The sequence below is a fragment of the Podarcis vaucheri genome, assembly GCF_965113315.1.
Source record: "Podarcis vaucheri genome assembly, chromosome: 4".
Lineage (NCBI taxonomy): Eukaryota > Metazoa > Chordata > Lepidosauria > Squamata > Lacertidae > Podarcis > Podarcis vaucheri.
In genome coordinates, this window is record NC_138762.1 from 67,590,377 (window position 1) to 67,615,433 (window position 25,057).

General features: G+C 44.2%; 1 protein-coding gene across 2 annotated transcripts in view; it reads left to right on the top strand.

The window, feature by feature from the left end:
* Positions 1–11,457: 11,457 nt before the first annotated feature.
* MAP3K15 (mitogen-activated protein kinase kinase kinase 15) overlaps positions 11,458–25,057 on the top strand; it is a 63,057-nt gene continuing 49,457 nt past the window's right edge. Inside the window, exons 1-3 of one of the 2 annotated variants that reach the window (XM_082220561.1) lie at positions 11,458–12,229; positions 22,456–22,595; positions 24,303–24,326. In XM_082220561.1, coding sequence (XP_082076687.1) covers positions 11,857–12,229; positions 22,456–22,595; positions 24,303–24,326 — 537 coding nt within the window. In that variant the 5' untranslated portion in view covers positions 11,458–11,856. The remainder of the gene's footprint in view (positions 12,230–22,455; positions 22,596–24,302; positions 24,327–25,057) is intronic. The other variant, XM_082220562.1, reaches the window with a different exon arrangement.

Here is a 25,057-nt window from a genome sequence, read left to right on the forward strand (position 1 = left end):
TACCTTGTTTAAAGCTTTGTTGTTCTTGGAAATATGAATTATCGCTTATTCTGCATTATACTTACAGAATAGGAAGCATTTTTCAAAGAAATTACACTTCCAGTGCTTTAAAAGAAATGACCAATTGTTCATTTAGAGCCATTGTTATAATGTAGTTATGCCAGAAATATTTATTTTTCTCATCAAAGCAAATAGAAAGGAACGCACTGCAAATTCATCTTGAACTGAAGGTGTCTACTTTTGTTGTAATTGCCATGAATTGCCTTCAATGGGCACAGATGAAGCACAAATTTTGTGCTAGTTCTATTAAGCAACTTTTGCTTGCATTTTATTTCATGGTGAATTAAAGTTGCTTTAGTCATTATGCATAGCTAAGTTTGTTTTATAACTCATATTTAATATATAAGTTTGCATTGCATAATTCTGACATGTTTCCTTATGTAATTTACTAAAACTTCGTGTATCTACAAATTCCTTTTTGTTCAAAATCTCAAATTAAGGCAACTCCTTAGTATTACAGCACAATCTATATACCAACTCTGTGTTCAATGTAACATGTAGATAAATAAACCATTTAGACATCTGTGTTCCATGCTAGCCTGGACCACTAGAATTCCTGGCAAATGGGGATGGGTCTACCTTTGGAACACAGCGGTCAAATATATTAAACTAGAGAAAATGCGCAAATGTTTTCTTCCATGTAACAAAACCAAATTGTTTGCACACTATGGCCTGGTTTGCATAACACAGTAGGCCAGACTATGGCTTACCAAGGCCTTACAAATTTATGAGCTAAAGAGGAGCTTTGCAGCTCCTTTGTTGCTGCTTTATTCTTCGTTGAACTAAGCTCAGCTTTGGCTTAGCATGTTGTCCAAATTTGGGCTTCTGGTTAAGTTGTTTCCTCACTAACCATGAGCTGTAGCTGAGTAAAAAAGGATTGGACTGCCTGCCCCATCCCTGTCCCTAACACACACACACACACACCTCTACACCTAAGCAAAGTTGCTTAGTCTTGTTGCCACCTCCTCCTTGGTGTAGAAAACATGAGCAAGCCCTTACAGCTACTAACCTGCAAACACTTCTTGTTGAGTTCCCATACCAAACAGTGACTCCCAAAAGCTGACGCTTGCAGACACCTTTGCAGCCAATGTGATTATAGAAGATGCAACTGCATAATAATGGGGGGAGTTCAAGACTGCTTCCCAAGTAAAATATCTGCTTGCTGTTTTAAAAGAACTAAGCCAAGACTTGAGAGACCCAAGCTACAAAAATTTGTCCCATTTCCCCTCAAATTAGAAATACATATTTAGAAAAGAATCAGTCTTTTCCTTCTTTCAGTTAATTTTGTTTTTGAGAGACTGATACATTTGGCTGGAGGAAGAGTAAACATTGGTTCTCTGTGGTTTTTGCATTATCTAGTGTAGCTCCAGCTCCTCAGTTAGTAGTTGTAATTGTATGTCCTTTCTCATTCTCAGCTGATCCCAGGCAGATGGCAAAAAAGTTAAGTACCAGCACCTGTTAAAAGGTTGCTCAGCTACTGATAATGAAAGTCAGGTCAGCTTGCAGCAAAGGGGAAATGGCTCTGCAGATCTCCAAGTGCAGTGGATGGAACAGGAAAGGTAAGTTTCCAAAGAAGGTCTGAAAAGCCATTGCAGCGGCAAAGTGCATCTTGCAGTACACTACAGTGTGCCAATAGTATGAGGTGATTCATTGTGTTGTGAAGTAGACAAAATGATCTCTCCTCTAGACTTTTATGTCTCTTTTCCTAATGGGTTTTTGAAAGCTGGTGGGGACTCTCGAGTGGTATGTGCAGGTCACACCTACCAGCCAGTGTTTGGGCTTAACTAGCAGGATGTGTTTGTGTGTGTGCATGCGCATAACATGAAAGAAATTGCCTGGCAGTTTGATTTTGAGCAACAAGAGAAGCAGGCTGTTGCATCTAGCTAGCAAGAAGCAACATTGGGGTAAGATGCAAAGATAGGCAATTGCTTAAGCCTTTGATGAACCCATGATCCTTTAAAGATGGGACATTGTCTGGCTTGCTGCCTACAGTGCACAGCTTTTAATATTTGTAAATAAGCACATCTTACAAAAATGCCACCGGTCTTTAGTACTTCTTGGCCCTTGCAGGAGAACCACGCCTGAGACTACAGCCCAGCCCAGGAACGATAATGTGTGTGATTCTTACATGATTTTGAATTGGAGCTCAGTGCATGATCTAGTTTGTGTAATAAGGCTCGGCCCTAGAAATATGAGAAGTAGTAAAGAGTGAACAGAGGATTTGCAGAGTGACCTTTGGTCTCAACGGAATAAGCTCATCTAGTGGTGGATTGATCTAGGTGTCATATTAGCAAACGTTCCACATAGTGAGAATGTTAAGGCAGGGATCTTCAAGAGATGATCCACAGAAGAAATGGCTGTTTCTGCTTTCTCCCACCTGGTTCTGTTTTGCAAATGCCTCCAAGCTATTCTCAATTGGCAAAGGAGTGGTTCTGACTCCCTCCCAGAAGATAAGCTCACCCTCCCTATGTTTTCCACTCTGACCAGAAGAGTATTTCATAGGAAACCCAACTTCCTTTGCTTCCTCAGTCAGTTTCAATTATTTCTTTCATTTGGCTTTGGGAGGGGGGCACCAATTTAAAAACAACCTAGAAGAAGGCATTTGAATGAGTGGGCAGACAAAGCATTAAGCACTTTCTCACCTGCTGATTCTAACTTCCTCATCATTATTGTTATTGCAGAGATACAGAGCTGGCCACCCCGTATTTCCCCCATAACATCTAGTTCTGCTCCTAATCCCCATTTCATCTGGTATAAGGAGGCAGGCACAGAATCTGGTGTGCTCTTTTAAGTATTTATAGAATGGAATTAGACCAGTCACTGTTAAGGTAGTTGTTATTCTGAATGGCATTTAAAATTTATCTGCCACTAATGGAGTGTCCCTTCGAGGAAAATATAACGTATTTGTGTGCATGTCTCCACACACTCAGTCAGAGCTGAGTTCTTATCTGCTATTGAGGTCAGCTATGCGAGAAGTGAGGTTAAGGGAGCCAGAGAGAGGGCCTTCTCGGTAGTGGCACCCTCCCACCAGATGTCAAGGAAATAAGCAGCTATCTTTAAAAGACATCTGAAGGCAGCCCTGTTTAGGGAAGTTTTTAATATTTAATGCTGTATTGTTTTTAGCACTTGATTGGGAGCCGCCCAGAGTGGCTGGGGAAATAGCCAGATGGGTGGGGTATAAATAATAAATTATTATTATTATATAGAGGAAGAAGATTGTGTAATGTTTAGGACTCCTCTCCCCTCTCTTGTCCATAAATGTGACATCCCAGCATGGTGAAAACTGCACTACTGATACCCACTACTTTTCACTTCTGCAGCAGTATTGTGGCAAAGCCAAGTAGAAAAAGAACACAACAGCAGCTCTGAACATCAATGTTTAAGTGACATTTGGAGAATCAATCCCATTGGGTGTTGCTTAAAGAACAGCAAGTACCTGTTTGGTATTCATGTTTTCCTAGAGACAGCAAGAAAATAACCAGGGGCAACTCTTTGATCGAATCCACCATCTTGTAGACAATGACTTGGAATTTAATCCCATGGGTTAAGAAATCCTTATCATTGGCCAACACAAATGTTTTTAAAGTGGGTCTTCTAAATTGCACTTCCTACACAGTATGAACCTCAAGACCTTCATGTTTAGACAGGAAATCATCAAGGGAAACTGAAATTGCAAAGCAACCCACAAAGTGGGAAAGTTCAAAGAAAAATGTAGCCATGCATTATGTTCTAGTCAAGTGTTACCATTTTATCTAATATATGACCACACACTTTCAGTTTTCTTCCCCCCAGGGTGGTTGTAAGGAACAAAGGAATACTAAATTATAAAAACATAAGGAAAGTATATCCTATTTATCGTTCTATATGTATGAACAGAACTCTATGATGCCACACTTAATAGTATTAGTTTCAAAATTATGAAGAAGAGAAGATAAACATAAAACATGAAATGACCATACTCACATTCAAATTAATTTATATTATAATGTTGATATTTTCTTTTAAATATTTCCTTTTTATAAAATCTTTATTAAATTTAAAATCTAACACCCTCTAAACAGAATGTCTCATGATATAGTGTTTGCCTTTGCATATGCAAAACAACTTATAAAACTACTAAAATCAATCATCAGTAAAATAACATTTTAAAAAATATTTTCTATACATTTTTACATAAAAAATAGATCAAATGAAAATTAAATGCAGGAAAGATCCACATTTAAAGCAGCATAACTAACAGAAAAGCAAAATATTCTCTTACGCCTAAAAATAAAATAATTCCATACGCCTAAACCATCATTAGCAACTAAACGCAATAACTGAGACAGTAACTCAACCCTCCTGCACAAAACCAAACCAGTACAGTGGTACTTCTGGTTAAGAACTTAATTCGTTCTGGAGGTCCGTTCTTAACCTGAAACTGTTCTTAACCTGAGGTACCACTTTAGCTAATGGGGCCTCCCGCTGCCGCCGCGCAGTTTCTGTTCTCATGCTAAAGTAAAGTTCTTAACCCGAGGTACAACTTCCGGGTTAGCGGAGTCTGTAACCTGAAGCGTTCGTAACCCGAAGCGTTTGTAACCCGAGGTACCACGGCACGTAACTCCCAGAAAGTTCGCCATGAGGTTCAAGCTGAAATGGGTTCCCCACCTCTGCTATAGCTGTTTGGAACAGGTGTAATTACTATTATGCTCTGATGAGTTATGTGGCAACCCAGTATGTGAAAGTGGAACTACATGTATGAGGTTAAAAATAATTTCCAAGTCTGTTTTCCCCCTTCCTAAGACAAATGTGTAGGGTGGAAGAATTGGCAGCCACAGGTGGTTAACTCTTTGGGGCTTTTTAAAGTATTTTTCCCCTAGTCTAATTCCTAAACTGGAACTGCAAGGCTATATGAAAGCAGCAATTTGTAAACTTATTTCTGAGCCATGCTGAAAGTAGGAGACCCTGATCTATGTACTTAGAAGAGTCTTATACTAGTACATTATGCCAGTGTATCTACTGAAACGCTTCTTTAATAATAATATAAACATTCACCTCTCTATATTTTTAGTAATAGCTACATTTTTAAATTCTATGTGCAAGCCTATGTTTCTGGATGTACAGGCCAAATGCAATGCATAAGGGATAATATACTGAGCAGTAAAGTTGATTTAATTGGTGATCCACTTCTGCTTAACCTGTTAATTATTTTCAGAACGAGAACATAGCTGTTGGTCAGGCAACACAGTCACATACCATTTATTCCCTTACAAGGAACTTCAAAATTGAGTTGAAAAAAATATGAAGTGGCAGGGAGCAAAGTTTCTTCTGCGGTTCCTAAATATTCAAAGTCTGGGAGGAGGGAATTGGACATGTTAACTTACTGAAGGGAAATTTGGGGAAGCCTGTGCAAACTAACAAAATAAACCTTGCATTCCTACACATGTCTGCTTAGAAGTCTCGCTGTTTACAAAGCAGCTTCCTCCCCAGCAAGGATGGGTAATCCTTTTTGGGCAAAGGGCCACATTGATGATCAGTCACCCTCCGAGGGCCACATGCCTGTGGTGGGCAATAGCCAGTGTGTGTGCATTGTTCATGCACACACTACACATACAACCCAATGCAGTTCACACACTTGCCACAGTCATGCAACAAATAGCACACACCCCAGGAACCCAGGCAACATAGCTGCCGCTGCCTCCTCCCTCTCACTTTCACACCTCCAAACACAGTCCTAGTCACACATACATTCACAACTTTCACAAATAAACGCCCATGCAACCAGCATTTCCAAGTCATGTCCACTCAAGTGTGGAGGGCTGGAAATGCTTTCTTTTACTCTGCTCAGAAATCTGGGCAGGGTTTGCACCCACCTCCACTATTAGTGCTGGGATTGAGAGGGGTAGAAATGTTGCCTTATACTCGCCCCAGAACTAACTGTACCACGTTAATGATCAAGTGCAAAGAGAGCATTTTCACCCACCCCAGCACTGCAGTGTTTTGTGTGTGTGCGATGCTGCCTTTTACTCTTAAAGAGCAGGCAGAGGGGTTTATCTCTGACCCCAGTGCTGTGGTGCTTAGCCTGCCTGCTCTTTAGAAAGGATTTCAGTGGTGAGATCAGGAGATAATGCCCTCCGCCTGCATGGCAGAGAAACTGTTATGGCAGTACATATGCAGCAGCTAGTAGGTCCTCGATGTGCATTAGATGTGCATCAGTTTGAAGACACCGCAGGGTTGTTCAGATGAACCCAGGTTGGCACTGCAGTGTGAATGTCTGCATTGGCTCCCCATTCAAAAGGTTTCTTCCATGTGTGGATATCCCTTGTTGGATCAGGATCACGGTATTTTATTTTAAAGGCTTTTTTTTTTGTTACCTAGGAACTCCAAAATAAAAATGGGTGGTTTATTTATTCAGAAAGTCACCACTGAAATACAATGTGAGAAAATACAAGGATGTATTTTCTATTTAAGTCTGCTGTATCCTTCAGGCTGTTGGGTTCCTTTGTTGGCATTTTGTGCTAGCCACTGCTGCACTTTCTGATAACTTGGTTCCCCTTTGAGTTCCAAGCATGCCATCCTTATCTAGATAAACATTTATCATATGAGATAATAGCTATTAATAACCAGGGACCAAAGAGCCATGCCACTGTTTCCAAAAACAAAAAGATTTGGGTTTATGTTATTGAAATAGCAGAATCATGCCCCACGCCACCCCAATGATATAGTGTCAGCATAATGGTTAGAATGTCAGACAAGGAGCATGGAGAAGCGGCCACATTTTCCCATTTGCATTGGAGCCGGGTGATAAGGGTGAATCTGCAATTGCGGAGCTTTAATGGACCTTAAATACTTTGAATCCATCAAAGGCCCCATCCCCTTCAAATGCAGATCTGACTCAAAGTGTTGTTTAGAATCACCTCCACAACTAGCCCATTTCCCTGCCAATGTATTTTCCTCCTTTCCATGGAAAAAAAGAAATAACCATTGCTTTTTTAAAAAATATATATATTTTATTCAGGATTTTCTTGTTTTACAGAAGTGTAGTGCCTCGTATTTTTTTTTCTCCATGTAACATTTTACATGGAGGGAGGATGGATAGGGGTGGGGTCGGGTGGCGGTGTTTCTATTATGTTTAATGTATGTAGAGTTTGGTGTCAGCATTGCTTGTGTTGTTCACTTGTGTTCCTTTGGTGGTGAGAGAGGTTGGGGTTGGCCTAGGGTGTGATTGTTTGCTTGTGATTGGCTGTGGTGATCTTTGTTTTCATGTGTGGGTGAGGTGGGTGGGTGTTTTGGATCAGGTTAGCCATATTGATTTGTATGCTGTTGGTGGATTATTGTCACTGTCCTGTTGGGCTGTGTATGTGATAAAGGGGAGCCATACCGGGGTGAAGGCGTCTTTTTTTGAAAAGTGTGCGTATAACCGGCAGTGAGAAACACTAGATAGACAATACTTTACCGGTCCCTTTCCACAGAAGTGATGTATCTGAGCATGTCTGGGAGTGCAATTTCCTTCCAGGGAACATGGGAGTTGTGATTTACTGTGATTTCCAACCATAGGAGCCAACTCTTAGGGGTTCAGATCCCTTGGCACCCCTCCATAAAATATTTCAGTGAGCTGGGGCCCCCAAAATTGATGGGCATTGCTGCTCTTGAATGGTGTGTGCGCGCTGGGTCTTGTGATTGATTATGCAGGGTCGGGCTTACCTGAGTCTGCTCGCTATGTTCAGTTGTTTGGCTAGACAGAGTCCCCATGCATAGCCCCCCTGTTAAATGTATATACACCCTGTTGTATATGCACAGAAATCTGCCTTCTGGGAGAAAGCTATAATTCTGAAATGGGGTTACTTTTTTAAGCTACCTGTACTATTTAATGTTTGTAGATGTGTTTTATTAGAAATAAATATAGATTTGGTCAGAATTGTGTTGTGGGACAGGAAAATAGTTTGTATACAAGTAATTTTTCTGTACAATGATGTCCTTATTTGTGAGATGCAAAATGAAAGCACCTGCCTAGTTATGAGGGTAACAATTATTTTACCTGTGCAGCTAATTTCCCTTTTACTTTTTTTCTGCGTAGGGACATGATTACACCACCATTTCTGTTTTCTTGTTAAACAAAATATGCTGTTTACAGTTAACTAGGAACAGGAGAAAGAAAACATAAAGCGCATTAAAATTGCAATGGATTTTCATAGGTGCAAGAGGAGGATATCTTTTTTGGTATATAATTGTCAATTACCTAACGTGTTAGTCAAGCAAAAAATTATACTTAACAACTGAACCACATGTGAACACAATTAGAATTTCTTAAAGATACTTTTGTATCACTTGGACATTCACGTTTTACAGCATACAAGAAGTTAGCCGATTATTTAAAAATACATTTCTTAAAATATGTTAAGCTGAAATCAGGTGTTTTTCTACATCTTTACCAAGCTAGTTTCCAAAGTGCCAACCCCCTCCCCAGCAAACCCATGGTGTTCATTTAGAGTTTGTTAAATAGTCCCACTTCAAATTCTGATTTTAAAATTTGTGAAGTTTTGCAAGGACACTTGACTTTTAATTTTTCACTTTTGTTTTGAGAAAATATCAATGTATCATAAAGACATTGTTGCTTTTAAAGTCTAGTTTACCTGGAGCAAACGAATATTATTATTATTAATTACATTTATATACCGCCTTTTCTCCCAAGCAGATCATGGTGGTACACATGGTTCTTCTCCCCATTTTATCCTCACAACACCCCTGTGAGGTAGATTACGCTGAAAGATGGTGACTGGCTCAAGCTTCATGGCTGGGCAGGGATTCAAACCCTAGTCTCCCAGGTGATAATCCAACATTCTAACCATTCTAACCACTGTGTTGACTGAGTACAGGTTAAGTTAATCCAACACACACTGAGAGGGTCAGTTAAAATAGTATTTGTACGTACTCTATATTTTTGCAAATCAGAAATTACTTTTTAAGGCTGCATTCTTATATCTTATATCCAGCTCCCATTAATGACTTGGCTACAGCTTGCGGTTAGTGAGGAGAGAGCTTATGTGCCTGAATTCAGAGAATGTGCTAAGCCAAACCTTGGTATACCTCAGTGTGGTTGTAGCAGTAAGAAAGACTAGGGATCAACAGAGTGGCTGCAAAATCTTCTCCAAGACCCCACATGTTTGCTCAGTCCTTGTAAGCAATAGTTTGGATTACCAGAACATGCAAACCAGGCCAGTCTGAGTGTGCAGAAGAGTTTTGGAAGGGGTGGGGGGGACACACAACAGAGGCGCAGAAAACAAATGAGGCATTCTCAGCTTGGGGTAAAAATGTCTTTTTTCTTATCGTTTCTTTCCCTACTGTCATTCATGTCTAAGACTAGGGGCTGGTAAAACTAGCAAAAAGGCAATATTCTTGAAACATGCCATTATGGTGGTAAAAAAAGACTTCTGTTGTTATTTTTCTATTTAAGAGTAATATACTTTTTAAAGATGCATTTTTTTAAAAAAAGAATACCCATGTGTAAAAGCACTAATTTTACATACTGAACCAAAAAAAAGGACATTTCCATAATTTGTTATAGTCTTACAGTGGGAAGAGGATGGGCTGGAAGAGGTCTCCAACTTGACATATATCTATATAGGCTGTGATTCTATGTGAATTTACCAGGGAGTAAGCACCTAAGAGGGGACGCGGGTGGCGCTGTGGGCTAAAGCCTCAACGCCTAGGGCTTGCCGATCGAAAGGTCGGCGGTTCGAATCCCCGCGGCGGGGTGCGCTCCCGCTGCTCGGTCCCAGCGCCTGCCCACCTAGCAGTTCGAAAGCACCCCCGGGGGCAAGTAGATAAATAGGTACCGCTTACCAGCGGGAAGGTAAACGGCGTTCCGTGTGCAGCTCTGGCTCGCCAGAGCAGCGTTGTCACGCTGGCCACGTGACCCGGAGGTGTCCCCGGACAGCGCTGGCCCCCGGCCAATAGATGTGAGATGGGCGCACAAACCCCAGAGTCTGTCAAGACTGGCCCGTTCGGGCAGGGGTACCTTTACCTTTACCTTTAAGCACCTAAGAACATAATGAGATTTACTCCTGAGTAGACATGCCAGTATTTAGGATTTCCCTCTTATTCTCACAGCCCTGCTTATGCTTCTCTAGCATAGTTCTGGGTTTTCTGGGCCACTGAGAAGTTCTGATACACATATTCATAAGGCCATGTCTCCACAGTTGGGAGGCAGTAATATTTCTGAATGCCAATTGTGGGTAGGCAGAGTGCTGTTGTGCTCCTGTCCTTTCCCACAGGCATCTGGTCAGCCCCTGTAAGAGCAAGGTGCCAGACCAGATGGGCAAATTCACCTCATCCATTAGGCTCCAGGGGATGCAGGTGGCACTGTAGTCTAAACCACAGAGCCTAGGGCTTGCCGATCAGAAGGTCGGCGGTTTGAATCCCCGCAACAGGGTGAGCTCCTATTGTTCAGTCCCAGCTTCTGCCCACCTAGCAGTTCGAAAGCACAAAGTGCAAGTAGATAAATAGGTACCGCTCTGGTGGGAAGGTAAACGACATTTCCATGCGCTGCTCTGGTTGGCCAGAGCGGCTTAGTCATTGCTGGCCACATGGCCCGGAAGCTGTCTTCGGACAAATGCTGGCTCTCTCAGCCTATAGAGTAAGATGAGCACCGCAACCCCAGAGTCGTCCACAACTGGACCTAATGGTCAAGGGTAAAGGTAAAGGGGTAAAGGGACCGACTCTGGGGTTGCGGTGCTCATCACGCTTTATTGGCCGAGGGAGTTGGCGTACAGCTTCCGGGTCATGTGGCCAGCATGACTAAGCCATTTCTGGTGAACCAGAGCAGCGCATGGAAACGCTGTTTACCTTCCCGCCAGAGCGGTACCTATTTATCTACTTGCACTTTGACGTGCTTTCAAACTGCTAGGTTGGCAGGAGCTGGGACCGAGCAACGGGAGCTCACCCCGTTGTGGGGATTCGAACCGCCGACCTTCTGATTGGCAAGTCCTAGGCTCTGTGGTTTAACCCACAGCACCACCCGCGTCCCGGTATGGTCAGGGGTACCTTCACCTTTTTCAAGCTCCCCTTATGTCCTCCTGCAGTTTCTGCATGTAACAGAAGCCAACTGCAATTTTCCTGTGTTAGGAAATCACTGTGTTGGGTAATCCCAGCAGTCTAAGAAAACCAGACATTGCCTTTCCCCCTTAAAACGTGTATCAATTTTTTTAAAAAAAACCAACCAAGCAGCCAAAACTTCAGCATGGCAATTAAAATGACTTCAAGGCCTGTAGGAGCGTCCAGTCCTAGGAGCGCCCCACAGAGACCCCCTGGCCAGACCGCCTAAGAAAAATAAGGCGGGACCTTGATGCAGCCACGCCCCCTTTCGGCACCTCGGGGATTTGCCGGGCTCCTATAAATGCCGCTCAAGAGCGCCGACGGACACAAGCTGGGCTTTCCCCCGAGGGCGCGGGTCGGCGGCACCGCCGCTGGCGGTATTAGTGGGGACAGTGCTATTGGCTGCGGCGCGCCCAAAAGCGCCCCCTGACGGGCAAGCGGCACCTTTAGGAGCCAAGTGACAGGGCGAGCACCGGCCCGCGCGCCAGGCGCTGCCAGCAGCCCTGCGGGGAGCTTTCCGGGCAGCTTTGCTGCCCTCGAGGCGAGCCGCGCTGACAGGAGAAAGGCGTCACCGGCCTTTTCATCTCTCTTCCCCCACCTCCGGCGCGGCGGCGGCGAAGTTTGTTTTGGCCCGGCGGGATGAGCCTGCCTCCCTCCTTCGCGCCCTAAGGGCGGGGGCCCCCTTCGCCGACTTCTCCGGGCGCAGCCACCCGCTTTCGCCCCATGGAGAACCCGGCGGGCGGCGGCACCGTCGTCCCAGCTGCAGCGCCCGCGGAGCAACAGCCCCAGCCGCCGCCTGCGGCCGGAGCGAGCGGGGGGGACTCGTCGGAGCAGCCCGGCGGTGCCGAGGCGCTGCCGCCGGGCTCCGAGGTGGTGCCGGAGGGCAACGGGCCGGTGCTTCGGCAGCGCTCGCTGCGGGCGGTGTACGTGCTCAACGACGGCCCCAAGGGCGGCTCGGGGGCGCGGAGCCCCGAGGCCGGCGCGCTGCAGTGCCTGGCGCGGGCTTGCGAGGCCGAGGGAGCCCAGCTCAGCACCGTCAACTTTGGCGAGCTGGACTTCGGCGAGACGGCCGTGCTGGACGCCTTCTACGACGCGGGTGAGTGTGAGGGCAGCAGGCGGAGAGAAAGGAGGCCGGAGGGGGCGAAAGCCAGGCGCCAGGCTCCCTCAGCAACGGGCGCCCCCCAAGGCGCCACTAGCGCTTCCAGCCCCCCGCCCCTGCCTGCCTGCCTGCCCGCCTGGCGGCGTGTTTTCGCTCAGCAGCTGAGGAGAAGCTGTTTCCTTGGCCGGGCGAGGGGCGCCCAAGCCAAACACCTGCCCTGCTGCCCCGAGGGCACGCGAGGCAGATCTTTGAAGACTGGAATCGCTGGTTAAAAACAAAACAAAAGCCCTTCCCCCGAGGTGCGGATCTGGTTGCGCCCTTTGGCCCTTTATCCCAGGAAGGTTGTCTCAGCGCCAAGAGATCACAGCTTTCCCCCTCCTCCCGCAATACGTGTGGATTTCTAAGCACCTCTGTGCAATGAATGAGGAGAGGGCTCTTGTGCTTTTAGAAGTTGTGCCGAAAGGCGGGAGGGGTTGATTCCTGCAGGCGCCGCTTTTCTCAACTTTGCAAGAGGACCGATGCTGCACGGCTAGCGTCAAAAGCGCAGGATTCCGGCCTTTCTCTGCGTGCTGCCACAGGCAGGCGTGCCAACTTGAAAAAAATATTGGGCGTGGGGTGGGGGGCAGGCGAGCCCTGCTCTGCATAATCAATCACGTGACACGGTGCGCGCACACTTTTTGAATGGCGGTGCTCATCAACTTTTTTTGGGGGGGGAGCCCTTTCAAATATTTTATTGGAGGAGGGGGCGAAGTGAACTCGGCTCCTAGGAGTTGGCACCTGTGGGCACTGACGATCCCATGTTCCTGTATCAGGTTGTGTGTGTATGCAAATATTTTTAAAGCTTCTATTTAAATATATTTCCAGCTGTGAAGCCTCTTGCTGTCAAAAAGGCTGTTTGCAATGAAGAGGAGGTTGGCATTCATGCTTAACGCGCTGCTTTCTCCTCGTAAACCGTTTAGGTGCAAGATAAAGTGCATCGTTGCGGTAAACGGGTGGGGCGGGAATCTAAGTATCTCCTTTCCTCACTGTTCCAAATAACACATGCCCCTTGCAGTTTAGCAGCAGTGAAGAAGGTTGTCGGTGTTTACTTTCACGTGTAACCTCATGTTGAGGGAGAAATGCATTATGTACATGCAGTACATAATGTACATGCAATAAGCCTAGTATTCGTTCACATCTTCCAAGACAGTGCCTATTGCAAACAAGTTACACAGCCAAGTCCTGAAACTAGCAGGGAAGTTGTACAGAATAGGAAGGAAGTGACATGGAGATGCTCATTTGCTGTCCTTGAGCAATAGATATTTCAGCCTCAGTTTGTGCAAATAGAATGGTAGTGGCTAAGCAGGGTTGTGAGGATATACAGCACAGAAGAAGCCCTGCAAAGAGCTTTGTGCAGCTGAAGAAGCACCATAAACAAAGTTTAATGGAAATCAGGATAATCAGCCATCATATCTCAAAATGTGTAGTGAAAGCACAATACAGAGGCACTTGTAGGGGCCCATGTTCCTCAGCAGGGTCTGCCAGGGTGGGCACCTAGCTTGCCCCCACCCCAGCATGCGCCACCACTAGTCCTCCTTGTTGGTAGTGCAGCTGCCAGCCTCCTGCTTATGTGCTTGCCCCCCTCCCCCATTGCTCACAGAAGAGCGAGTACAGTAGTACCTCAGGTTACATACGCTTCAAGTTACAGACTCCACTAACCCTGAAATAGTACCTCTGGTTAAGAACTTTGCTTCAGGATGAGAACACAAATCGTGTGGTGGCGGCGGCAGTGGGAGGCCCCATTAGCTAAAGTGGTGCTTCAGGTTAAGAACAATTTCAGGTTAAGAATGGACCTCTGGAACGAATAAAGTACGTAACCAGAGGTACCACTGTACATGGGATGGGAAGATGCTCATATGGCTACAGCTGGGGGACCCAACTGGAAATGTGTGTTGGGGGAAAATTGGCATGGGGCACCCACAAAGAGCAGTCTGCCCAGGGCTCTCCCAAACTCTAGGTCAGTGTCTGGTAAGTCCCATTGTGTTCAAGGGGACTTTCATAGCCAGGTAATACATGTAAAATTTCTGTCTTAAGCATGGTTTTTCACAACTTCAGGGATGAGAAACCTGTGGCCCTTCAGATGTTGCTGGACTGTGGCTTTGATAATCCCTGACCAATGGCCATGCTGACTGGGGTTGATGGGGAATGAAGTCCAACATCAACCAAACAGCCACAGGTTGACCACCATTGCTTTCCTGTGTAGTACACCTTAATGGGACCTCAGTTTGGCTTCTTGCAAAACTTACAATGTCTTTAATGAATCAACAGAGGCTCTCTTGCAAAGCAAGAACACATAGGAGTGGCTGAACTAGTGATCATCCACAAATCTAGCATTCTTTCTCCAGTAATGCCTGTACAGACCAGGATCAGCCAGATAGCCCTGGAAGTTCGCAAGCAGCCCATGAAGGCCATAGTCATCTCTGTTGTTTGTCCCCAGCATCTTGTGTTCAGAGGTACACATACTGGCTAAGCATGGAGGTTTCATTTGGCTTTTATGGATAAATGCCATTGATAGAATTATGCATTTGTAAAGGCAGTATGAAGATTATCCCTAAATATTCTGTAGAATCATTTGTTACTATGAGCCAGATCCTGCCACCTTGTAATAAACCATTACGTGGCTTCGCTTACCTCTCTTTTAAGGAGCTTGTTTTCTTTATTTATTATCTTTTCATTCTGGGATAAGGCGAGAGGTTGTGCTCTGTCTGTTAGCGTACGGAGCTAGAAGGCTTTATAACTAGGCAGATAAAGACGTGAAAGAACAGCTATTTCCAGTTAGCATTTGGATGAAGGACTGGGGGGAAAGGAGAGAAGAGAAACTTTCCTGTTACTCTGCTGCCAGCTCCATGCTACTGTAATAAGGTAAAGGACTCCTGGACTGTTAAGTCCACTGAAAGGCTACTATGGGGTGTGGTGCTCATCTGCTTTCCGGGGCATGACTGAACTGCTTCTGGCGCAATGGGACACCGTGATGGAAACCAGAGCACACGGAAACGCTGTTTACCTTTCCACTGCAGCTGTACCTATTTATCTACTTGCACTGGTGTGCTTTCAAACTGATAGGCTGGCAAAAGCTGGGACAAAGCGACGGGAGCTCACCACCACTAGCAAGCCCAAGAGTCTCAGTGGTTCAGACCACCCATGTCCCTTGCTATTGTATTAGCAGTGATGGTGTGAGTATCTTCAGTTTAGGGCTGAGAAAGGAGAGCCCCCCTCCCTATTTTCTCTGCTCCATAGTCCTTTACCTATGCCACTCTCAACTCATTTGTTCTTTGCATTTGATCAGCATAGTGATGTTATTCTTTAACAATAAAGGTGAAATGCATTCTGTTCCTTTATCACAGAGACTTTCTTTTGGGTTTTAATCAAAATGCAAACCAACACCAGGTTCTGTTGTTAAGCACAAATGTGTATTATGGGCCAACTTTCTGCCCTGTTTAATACTGTTATTTAAAAGGTGTTTCTAAGTATCTGCATGATTGGATGATACAGATAGTTTATTTAAAGCATACCTTAGTGCAGTTGAAAAGTATTTTCTGGGAAATGAATTGGTTTAGAATATGATAATCAGATTTTTTTTTCATATTTAAAGCTGCATTGGACTCCAAATTATTATACTTGCCTCTTTCTATAAGCTTTTATTAAAGCCTACACATGTAACTGAAAAATCAACCCTGTTAATGGGGCTTCACATAACAAACTGCATTTCATTTACTGTTCTTATGTACCGTATTTTCCCGTGTATAAGACTAGTTTTTCTCCCTTTAAAAAATGTCAAAAATTAGGGGGCATCTTATACATGGATGCTTCTTATAGATGGAAAAATATGGTAACTAATGCTGCAGACCTGTGGACTTTTACCTGGAAGTAAGTCTCATTGGATACAATAGGATTTGCTCTTGAGTAAACATGTGTAAGCTTGTGCTGCCTATTTGTTTAGAAACCTGAAAGGAAAAGGGGGGAAATGAAGTTGGCAAAGCACCATGCAAAATTAATTACTACAGTTGTTTCAGAACATTCATCAAATCTACAGGTGGAAAGAAAATCAATACCTTGCTCAGTTTATTCTGTGGAAAGATGCATCTCTTTATTATTTTACACACTTGCAAAAAAAAACCACACACACCAAAAAAACACTTTGACCCTGACATTTCAGCTTTGAAAGAAATTAAGCCAAAAAAAGCATTACAGAGAGTTTAATTGTTCTCAAGTTCCAGGTCATCTTAACTTTCCTATATTTAAAAAGTATATAAAGTGAAATAACAGTCAATGGCTTAAGGTTTTGTTTTGTTTTGTTTTTAATAAGGTGACACTGATTCAAAGAGATAGAAGGGACATACTTTTCTTGTGGTTAAAATATCATTTGCATTAGAATCCAAGTACAGGGGTAAGAGGCAAATGATTTATTCATTTAGCTTTTACATACTATTGCCTAGCCTGCAATAGTTAGAGTTCCAGTGGTCAAAACCCTGCTTACATATGCATGCTTTGTTTTGCAGAGCATTTAAAGCACAGCTTCCTTACCCCTGCCTTAAAGCAATTTAAATCACAGTCATGGGAAATTGCTATAAAAATCCAAATTTCTATGAGCTTATCTTTTGCTTCCTCATAACTTTTAATTGAGTGCTGGTTCGTACATGGAAATATTTGAGCATTGTGTTACTAGTACTTTATTTAAAAGTTTTTCGTTGTGTTACTAGCACTTTATTTAAAAGCTTTTCGTTGGCCATATTAATTTATGGGTCTTTACAGATAACAGGTATGGTGACAGATTCCATCAGTGGAGCCTTGGCTACTCCTCACCCATTATGAAGATGGTTGAATTACATATGGTAGAAGTTGAGATAAGGAAGGCTTGAGTTGCAGGGGTAACAGTGAAGATTGTGAAATGACATAGGGATATTGACACAGGTTTCCCCAATCTTGTTCTAGAATGAATGCCTTATCTGATAGACCGCATAATGTTATTGTGTGATGAGAGGAAAGCTGTTGTTTCATTCTATCCCAGGCTTCCTCAACCTCGGCCCTCCAGATGTTTTGAGACTACAATTCCCATCATCCCTGACCACTGGTCCTGCTAGCTAGGGATCATGGGAGTTGTTGGCCAAAAACATCTGGAGGGCCAAGGTTGAGGAAGCCTGTTCTATCCCTTAGAAAAGCACAGAAGTAGGTTGAGATACATTATATGTTTTTGTTGACAAGACATCCTGTATAGAGCCAATGTTTTGGTGTAGCTGTTTTTATTATTGAAAGAGAAAGCTCCTTCAGGCAAATTTTATTTTGGGTTTCAATGCGATAATAAGGTAGCTGTCTAAAGGTAAGATTGTAAATTGGCATGTTACCTTTTCATCTTGACAGTGTGGATAAGCTTTTGGTTGTATCTGATTTCATTGTGTAGTTACAACATATCCAGGAATAAAGAGATTACTTTCTTATCTCATGCTTTCCTGGGGGTGGTGGGGGTTGGCCTTCGTAGAAAAATAATGTATAGAGCCATATTAAGTTTAGGATGATTAATAGGAATTATAGATCAAAGAATATTTGCAGTAGCAAGGTTGCTATGTAAATCTTGGGTAAATAGTTGATTAAGTTGCAATAGAATTGATATATTATATTGGGGTAATGCTGTTATGCAAGCTGATACATACTGCATGTTTGATTAAGCATAATTTTTTAAATGCATAATATTATGCTTGTTATTCAAACCAGGGACTATGTGATTCATAGTTCAGTCTCTTTCCTACTTTGCTACAACATCTTTTTATTGCTTTGGGGGGAAAGGCATAGCTTATTGGGTCAATACATCTTGGGCAGTGTGGGACATTTTCCCAAGGCCAAAGGCCAATTTAAGAACTAAGTGCTGGTAGAAGCCATATTATGGTAGCTGTCTGAACTTTTGTTTTGTAGGGATCGGGAAGAAACTGTCGGAATTTTTATTTATTGACAGTTTTGAAAAATGAAAAGGAAGGTACTTGGTTTGATTTGACAATGTTTATATGTCTATTGCCAAACAAATATTTTTGCTGTAGCATATTTGACCTGAGTAGGTCAAAATACTAAAATAAGATCTGCCACTTGATCACTTCAGGTTCACTCTTCATTCCTCTGAAATTAACTTCAATTGTTTGGAGTAAATAGTAAGACTGATTTTAAAATATGCTGCCATTATGTAGTAATTGAAACAAATTGTCTGAGGAGCAGATGCAATTCATTTGATACCTGAATGTAGAAAATAAAGCAGCATTGCTATTTTTAGCAAGTGATGAGTGTTCCAGGAGAATGATGATAGATGGAGTGTTTGGGTACAATTGTAACTCTACACCATAGTCTTGGGATATATTTAGGAAAAGCACTGTTTGATTATGCCTGTTACTTCATGCCGGCTCAATTCACTTTATATGCCTTTGCAGAATCATGTGTAAGCTTGGTTCACAACATGAGCCAAGTTATAATTTGTTTAAATGTAATGTATTGTGGGAATAAACAACTTGGGTTTTTATTATAATATTTTGCAGAGAAACCTTCTTAAAACAACAACTAGTGTTAGGGTAATGGATTGCACACACTTGTTTTGCTCTGATGATAGAAGGTTCTTTGATTCAGCAGAAGCTTCCACAAATGAAAATTGTGCAGGAGGTGATTTCTTCTGATTCCCCCTTTCATCCTACAGTCTCCTGCACCACCTCCCAGGATCCCCCAAGCCTGTAGCGCAGATGGTGACCAGGGGCGCATTGGCAGAAATAACTCCTCACCACCTTTTCCTTCAGAAAAGAATTGCTTCTCTACTTTCATTGTGTGCTTGGTGTCTTATCCAGTGGAGCTTTATAGGGGGTATTTTGCACACTGGTACCTTCTTATAGCTTGTTGTGACTTTATTTGCAAGGATCTAAGCAACTTGCATCTATAAGGTTTTAGACACTGCTACTGTAGCAGGTTGGTTTCTGGAGGTTTCCATAGTGTTGTCTGGTCATGTGTTAATGGATGAGTTTCAGTTGATAAGGCTCAAGTATACAGACAAGGTGCTAGACCACGGGTGTCAAACACAAGGCCCGCGGGCCGAATCCGGCCCGCCAGACCTCGTCATGTGGCCCGTGGCATCAAGGGCGAGGAAGCGAGCTTCTCGTCCTTTTTACTGGTCCCGACCCAGATTTTAGGGTCCACACTCCGGCGGAGGCTCTCTGCCTTTCTAAAAAGTGACCCACGTGAACAGCCTTCCCTGCCTGCATGCAGATAGGGCTCCAACCAACGCACCCCAACGGCGCTGCCTACTGGCCGGTCCCGCAACTTTCGCCTCCTCGCGGGCCGGGCAAAGAGGCTTTCTGCTCGCTCGGTCCAGTCCGGGGCTCGCTGCGGAAGAGGCGGTCCCGCGAAGCCGAGCTCGGAGCCGGCTGCCTCCGCCCCTTGGAGCCTCCCAGGCGCGGCTGCTCGAGGGGGCGGGTCGTGTGCGCGGCAACCTTTGGAGCCCAAGAGAGCCGCGGAGGCTGGCAGCGAGGGCAGGGAGCGAGAGCCACGCTTGGGACACCACTCACTCACTCGCTCGGGCCGCAAATAGAGGCCACTGCGGCGCTGCAGCTGGCGAGGAGATGGCTGGGGGCGCGGGCGGCGGGGCCAGGGGCTGGCTGGGGGTGGCTCTGGTGGGTGAATAGCGGGGCCGGCAGGCGGGGAAGGGAACGGCAGAGGTGGGTGGAGAGCGGGGACCAGGCGCAGATCCTGCAGCAGGCAGCGCGCCCCGGCTGGGCTGGGAGAGGCGAGGCTGCCGCCGGTTCAGCTGCGCAGAGTGGGGTGGAGGGAGGCGGGCGGGCGGTGTGCCACACCGCAAAGCAGGGGCGCCTCCCACCCTGAAGAGGACTGCGCCGGCATCTGGGCGGCTGGAGCAAAGTGGGAGCCTGCCAGCAACTTGGCTGCGGGAGCCTGGCTATGAAACACCGCCCCCCACCCCACGCCAACACATCAGCTTTCTCCGGGCCGGAGGACTTGGCGGATAGCCCCCTCCCCGGGAGCAACTGCAGCAGCTCGGGGCCCCAGCAGGACATCCTGGCCACCCGCGCCCGCAGTGCCGCTGGGGCTCCCTTGCAGGGAAGAAACTGCTGCTGTCCAAACTGCAGCTCCGTATCCTCCGACTCCTGAGTGCGGCGGCAGGGCTGGGGGAGGCAACATTTGCTTCTGCTCTGCTCTGTTGGGACAGGCTCCTGTCTCCTCCCCATTGGAGCTCCAGTCTGCCTGGAAGCCCATCTCGTCATCTTTTAAAAAAATCATTATTATTTCTTCTTCTATTCTTATTTAAAATCGTACTGGAATAGGTATATTAAATAGTGTATAGGTTCAAGACAACACACACCAGTGCCTATGGAAAAATAACTTTGAAAAAGTCCTACAGATACAACTGGCCCTTTGAGGGTGACCAAAAAGCTGATGCGGCCCCCGATGAATTTGAGTTTGACACCCCTGTGCTAGACAGTAGCAGGTTGCTACTTATGTTCTTGCCCAGGAGACTGCTAGCTAGGCCAAGGAGATGATGACTACCTTTCTGAGAGGAAGTGGTGCCAGGTTGCCTGAAAGAGGCATCAGGGAGACCAGTCCTTAAGAGACCCTCCTTAGACTCAGAAGATCTGAATATAGTCCCGGTGTAAATGTCACCTTCCTGGGCAAGGTTCTTACGTGGCTCATAATAGACCAACTACAGGCACTCTTGAATGAGTCAAGCACTTATGGACTGCCTGAAGGTACGTGGCTGGCCACAGTTGGAAACACTATTCTGGCTTATATTAATTAGGTTACTGGGTGAGTTTGTGACACAGATAACATTTCCAGATCACAATATCCATGATGCTATGCCCATTGTTAAATTTTGATTTCTAAATAGTGGCTGTAACTAGTTAATAAGATAATATATGAACACTCTCGGTTATAATATTCATGATAGAACATATGAAGCCATGTGATGCAGATTCAGAACATAGGTCCACCTAGCCCAGGGTTGTCCCAATTGTCACCAGCTATCCAGGTTCTTAGCCCTGCTTAGCCAGACCTGCTTCTTGATCTTCTCATTTGAGATTCAATTATTAATTCTGGGAACGTTGGCATGCAATGCATGGACTCTATTATGGGGTTGCAGTCCCTCCCATTTATTAGAGATCAGTGTAGGTAAATGGTCTTCCCGCAGCACCTCATATGAACCAACTATTTGGCTAGAGGGATGGTATTCGTTTCATAAGGAATTGCAAGGTGAAAAATAAACCCTGTTTCAATAAACTCATTAGCTCATCAGGGTCATCAGCTGTGCTGCATTGTACAGTGGCCTAATCAATGAACACATTGTGTAAATGCTGTCATCAGGAAAGTGATCTGCTTTCATGGCATTCAGTCTCCAGAACGTACACAGGCACAAACCCTATGTAGACTTATTTTTTTACAGCTGTCCCCTCCCTCCAATATAAATGAATAAAACACCGCACTGACAATCATTTCAGTTTCCTTTGGCAATTTTTATTTTTGTTGTGTAGCTCTGATGAAATGTGATGAGATGTAAGTTTGCCAGTTTGGAGGGATTGACTAGGGCAAGTGGTGCCCTCAAAATATTGTGATCTATGGGTAGACCCATGAAAACAATGCACTTAAGTTAGTCATGTCCATTAATTTCAGTGGGTCTAGTGTGGATAGAACTAACATTGGATACCACCCTACAACTTCTGCTTGTAAGTTATGAGGTGTCCCTTCTACAACGATTTAAGACAGTATCTTATAACTCCATACTTACCCCAGCTCAGTTCCCGACAAAGAGGAATGCAGACAGCATATCTGCTAAATAAGTCTTCTGGGAAAACAACCTTGTCAGTGGCTAAATTTCTTTTACTGCCACTCAAGTGTCGGAAACGTATAACTGAATGCTTTGGCGTGGGTTATCTGTGAGAGGTCTAGTACTGTGTCCCTACCTTACTTATGTACCCCCTATGATGTTATAGTTTTAATTATTGTGTAATGTTTTAACTCTGACTATCGGTCGAATAAAGAAATTGATTGATTGGTTATGAGGTGGATCATTTAGGGAAAGAATGCAATTTGGAAAGGAAAAATCTAGCATTTCCAACATTGTTTATAAGGGAAGATGAGCTGGTTTAGGAGATAGGCATGTTAGTTTATTCCTCCACCTCCCTTTCTAGTCTTATCAAATTTTCTTATTACAGATGTTGCAGTAGTGGATATGAGTGATGTCTCCAGACAACCATCCCTATTCTACCACCTTGGAGTTCGTGAAAGTTTTGATATGGCCAATAATGTTATACTCTATCATGACACTGATGCTGATACTTCTCAGTCACTGAAGGTACAGTGCCATTTATTGTAAATGCCTAATTATGTTGAAGGTACGTTTGTTCCTGTCATGGTATAAATAAATGATTTGACTGAAAAGCCCTATTTAATTCAACAGGACTCTTACCAAGCATCACAACAAAGTTATAAATGTGTGCATTTATAAACTAAAGTCTTGGATAAAAAGAATGTTCAGGTTAGAAGACTTACCGTGTTTTTCGTCCCATAGGACGCACCTAGTTAGAAGACTTACCGTATTTTTCGTGCCATAGGACGCACCTAGTTTTTTGGGGGGGAAATAAAGGAAATTTCTTCCCCTTTATTTCCTCCCCAAAACCAGGTCGGGGAACAGCGGGATGGCCGCGCTGCGCCTCCCTGCTGTCCCCCGAGCTTGTGGGGCTGGCCGATGTCTGCCGGAAGCGTGGGGCGCTCTGCTTCAGCGCACCCCGCGCTCCGTGCAGCAGGCTGCTATCCGCAGCCTAGGAAGCCCTGCGGGAACTCCTGCGGGCTCCCCAGGCTTGCTGATAGCTTCCTGAAGCCTGGAGAGCGAGAGGGGTGGGTGCGCACCGACCCCTCTCGCTCTCCAAGCATCAGCGAAAGCCTGTATTCACCCCATAGGACGCACACAGATTCCCCCTTCATTTTTGGAGAGGAAAAAGTGCGTCCTATAGGGCGAAAAATATGGTAAGTTTCTCATGAATTAATTATCACATAAGATCCATGGAAATAAGTTCCTTCATATGGCTTGGAAGTAGTACTATTCACTCTAGCTCAAAAACATATAAGAAAATCAGAGAGGTGCTCCTATGATACCTTCAGATTTAATGTTATACCCAAACAGCCAATCACTAGAACTAAAACAACAAGGGAAAGTATGAATGCTTACAGATTTGAGTTGCAACTTATTACAAAATGATTGTACTCTGTCATTTGGAACATACTTACTGCTCGCATAGTGCTTCAGGTGGGAGCCTTAGCTTAGATTTATCATACTTTTGGGTTTACAAGTGAATTTAAAAGAGCCTTAATTCTTCTCTTCTATGGAAGAATTTTTGACCCTAGTATTTCCATGTTTTTGGAAGGGAAAATGACTTACACTTTCCATGGAAATAGACCAATCTTGATTTGATTACTAACCCGGAATAGGATCATTGTGCTTGCCATCATCAAGTGATTGGATAAGCTATACCTGTTAAATTCTGCCTGGTCAACTACTACTACACTACGCTAATTATTTTACAATGCACATAGGTGCACTGTGTCACTTAAAACAGTTCTGTATTGGGCGAAAATTCATTAGTGATATAAAGAGCGTGTGACTGGGAAAGTTTAATTTGTTGAATGTCTGTCTGTCTAAATATTACTCTTATTTCATTTCTGCCTGAATAGTTTACTATTTTTTATTCCTAACAAAGTCAGGATGGTTTTTCAGTAGGAAATGAACTAGGTATTGAACAGAAGCATTCCAAAATACCAGAGAAAGCGGATGCAAGATGCCCAAGTTACAGATATATTAGAATTTATTTTTTAAAAAATCTGCTTATGCAATAGAGTTATAGTCCCAAATTGTGTTTCTAAAACACAGCCCAGCCTTATGCTTCCTTTCCCCAAAGCATTTCAACCTCCAAAAATAAAATTTCAAGGTATGAGTTTTGCAAACATGGCACAAACATTCATATTTTACACTTTATAAAGTTGCATTTTTCCCATTCTTTTCCAGGACATGGTGTCTCAGAAAAACACAGTAAGTATTTAAGATCCTGTGTTTTAAAACTTACATTGGGAGTACCACAGAAGTGTTTATTTTAAAGGAAATCTGTGTGGAGGAGCTGCATAACTTCAAGAGTGTGTGTGTGCGCGCGTGCGTGTGCCAAGTATGCAATTGCTCCTACAAATCATGGCTTCTACTCTGCACACAGTTTACTTATACCTGCTGCTTTTTAGTGGTTTAAACAAGCCTACTTTGCCATAGGATTGGAAGTCTATTTAATGAAAAGAAGACTAATTTCTTCTCATCAGGTTGTACCTAATGCTGTCCCAGTGAGGGTCCGCTGCCACAACAAGACTTCAATTTCCTCTCCACACACCCCTTCCCACCCCAAATATGCTCTGGACAGTTGTCCAGAGAGTGGTCTGGAGAGAAAAAAGAAGTTCCATTTCATTCAGGGAAGTCCATTCTGCCAGCACTACTGCATTATTGGATACAGCCTATTGAGAATACCTAGTAGAGTTAGTTGCATTTCAGAAAGTGGTTTTCATTTTTTTCATGATTTAAAGTGCCTGAAAATCTAGTGGAAAATCACTTGTAAGAAATGAGAGAGAATGTTAAGTAGTCCAGATAATCTGTGGGTGTGGTGATTATTCTCCAAGAATACGTTTTGTAGTACATCTGACATCACCTGCAGCTTGCATGGATGATGCTCAGAGATGCTAGGAGTCCTAATCCAGCTGTTGTAGGGCACTAGGGTGGGGCAA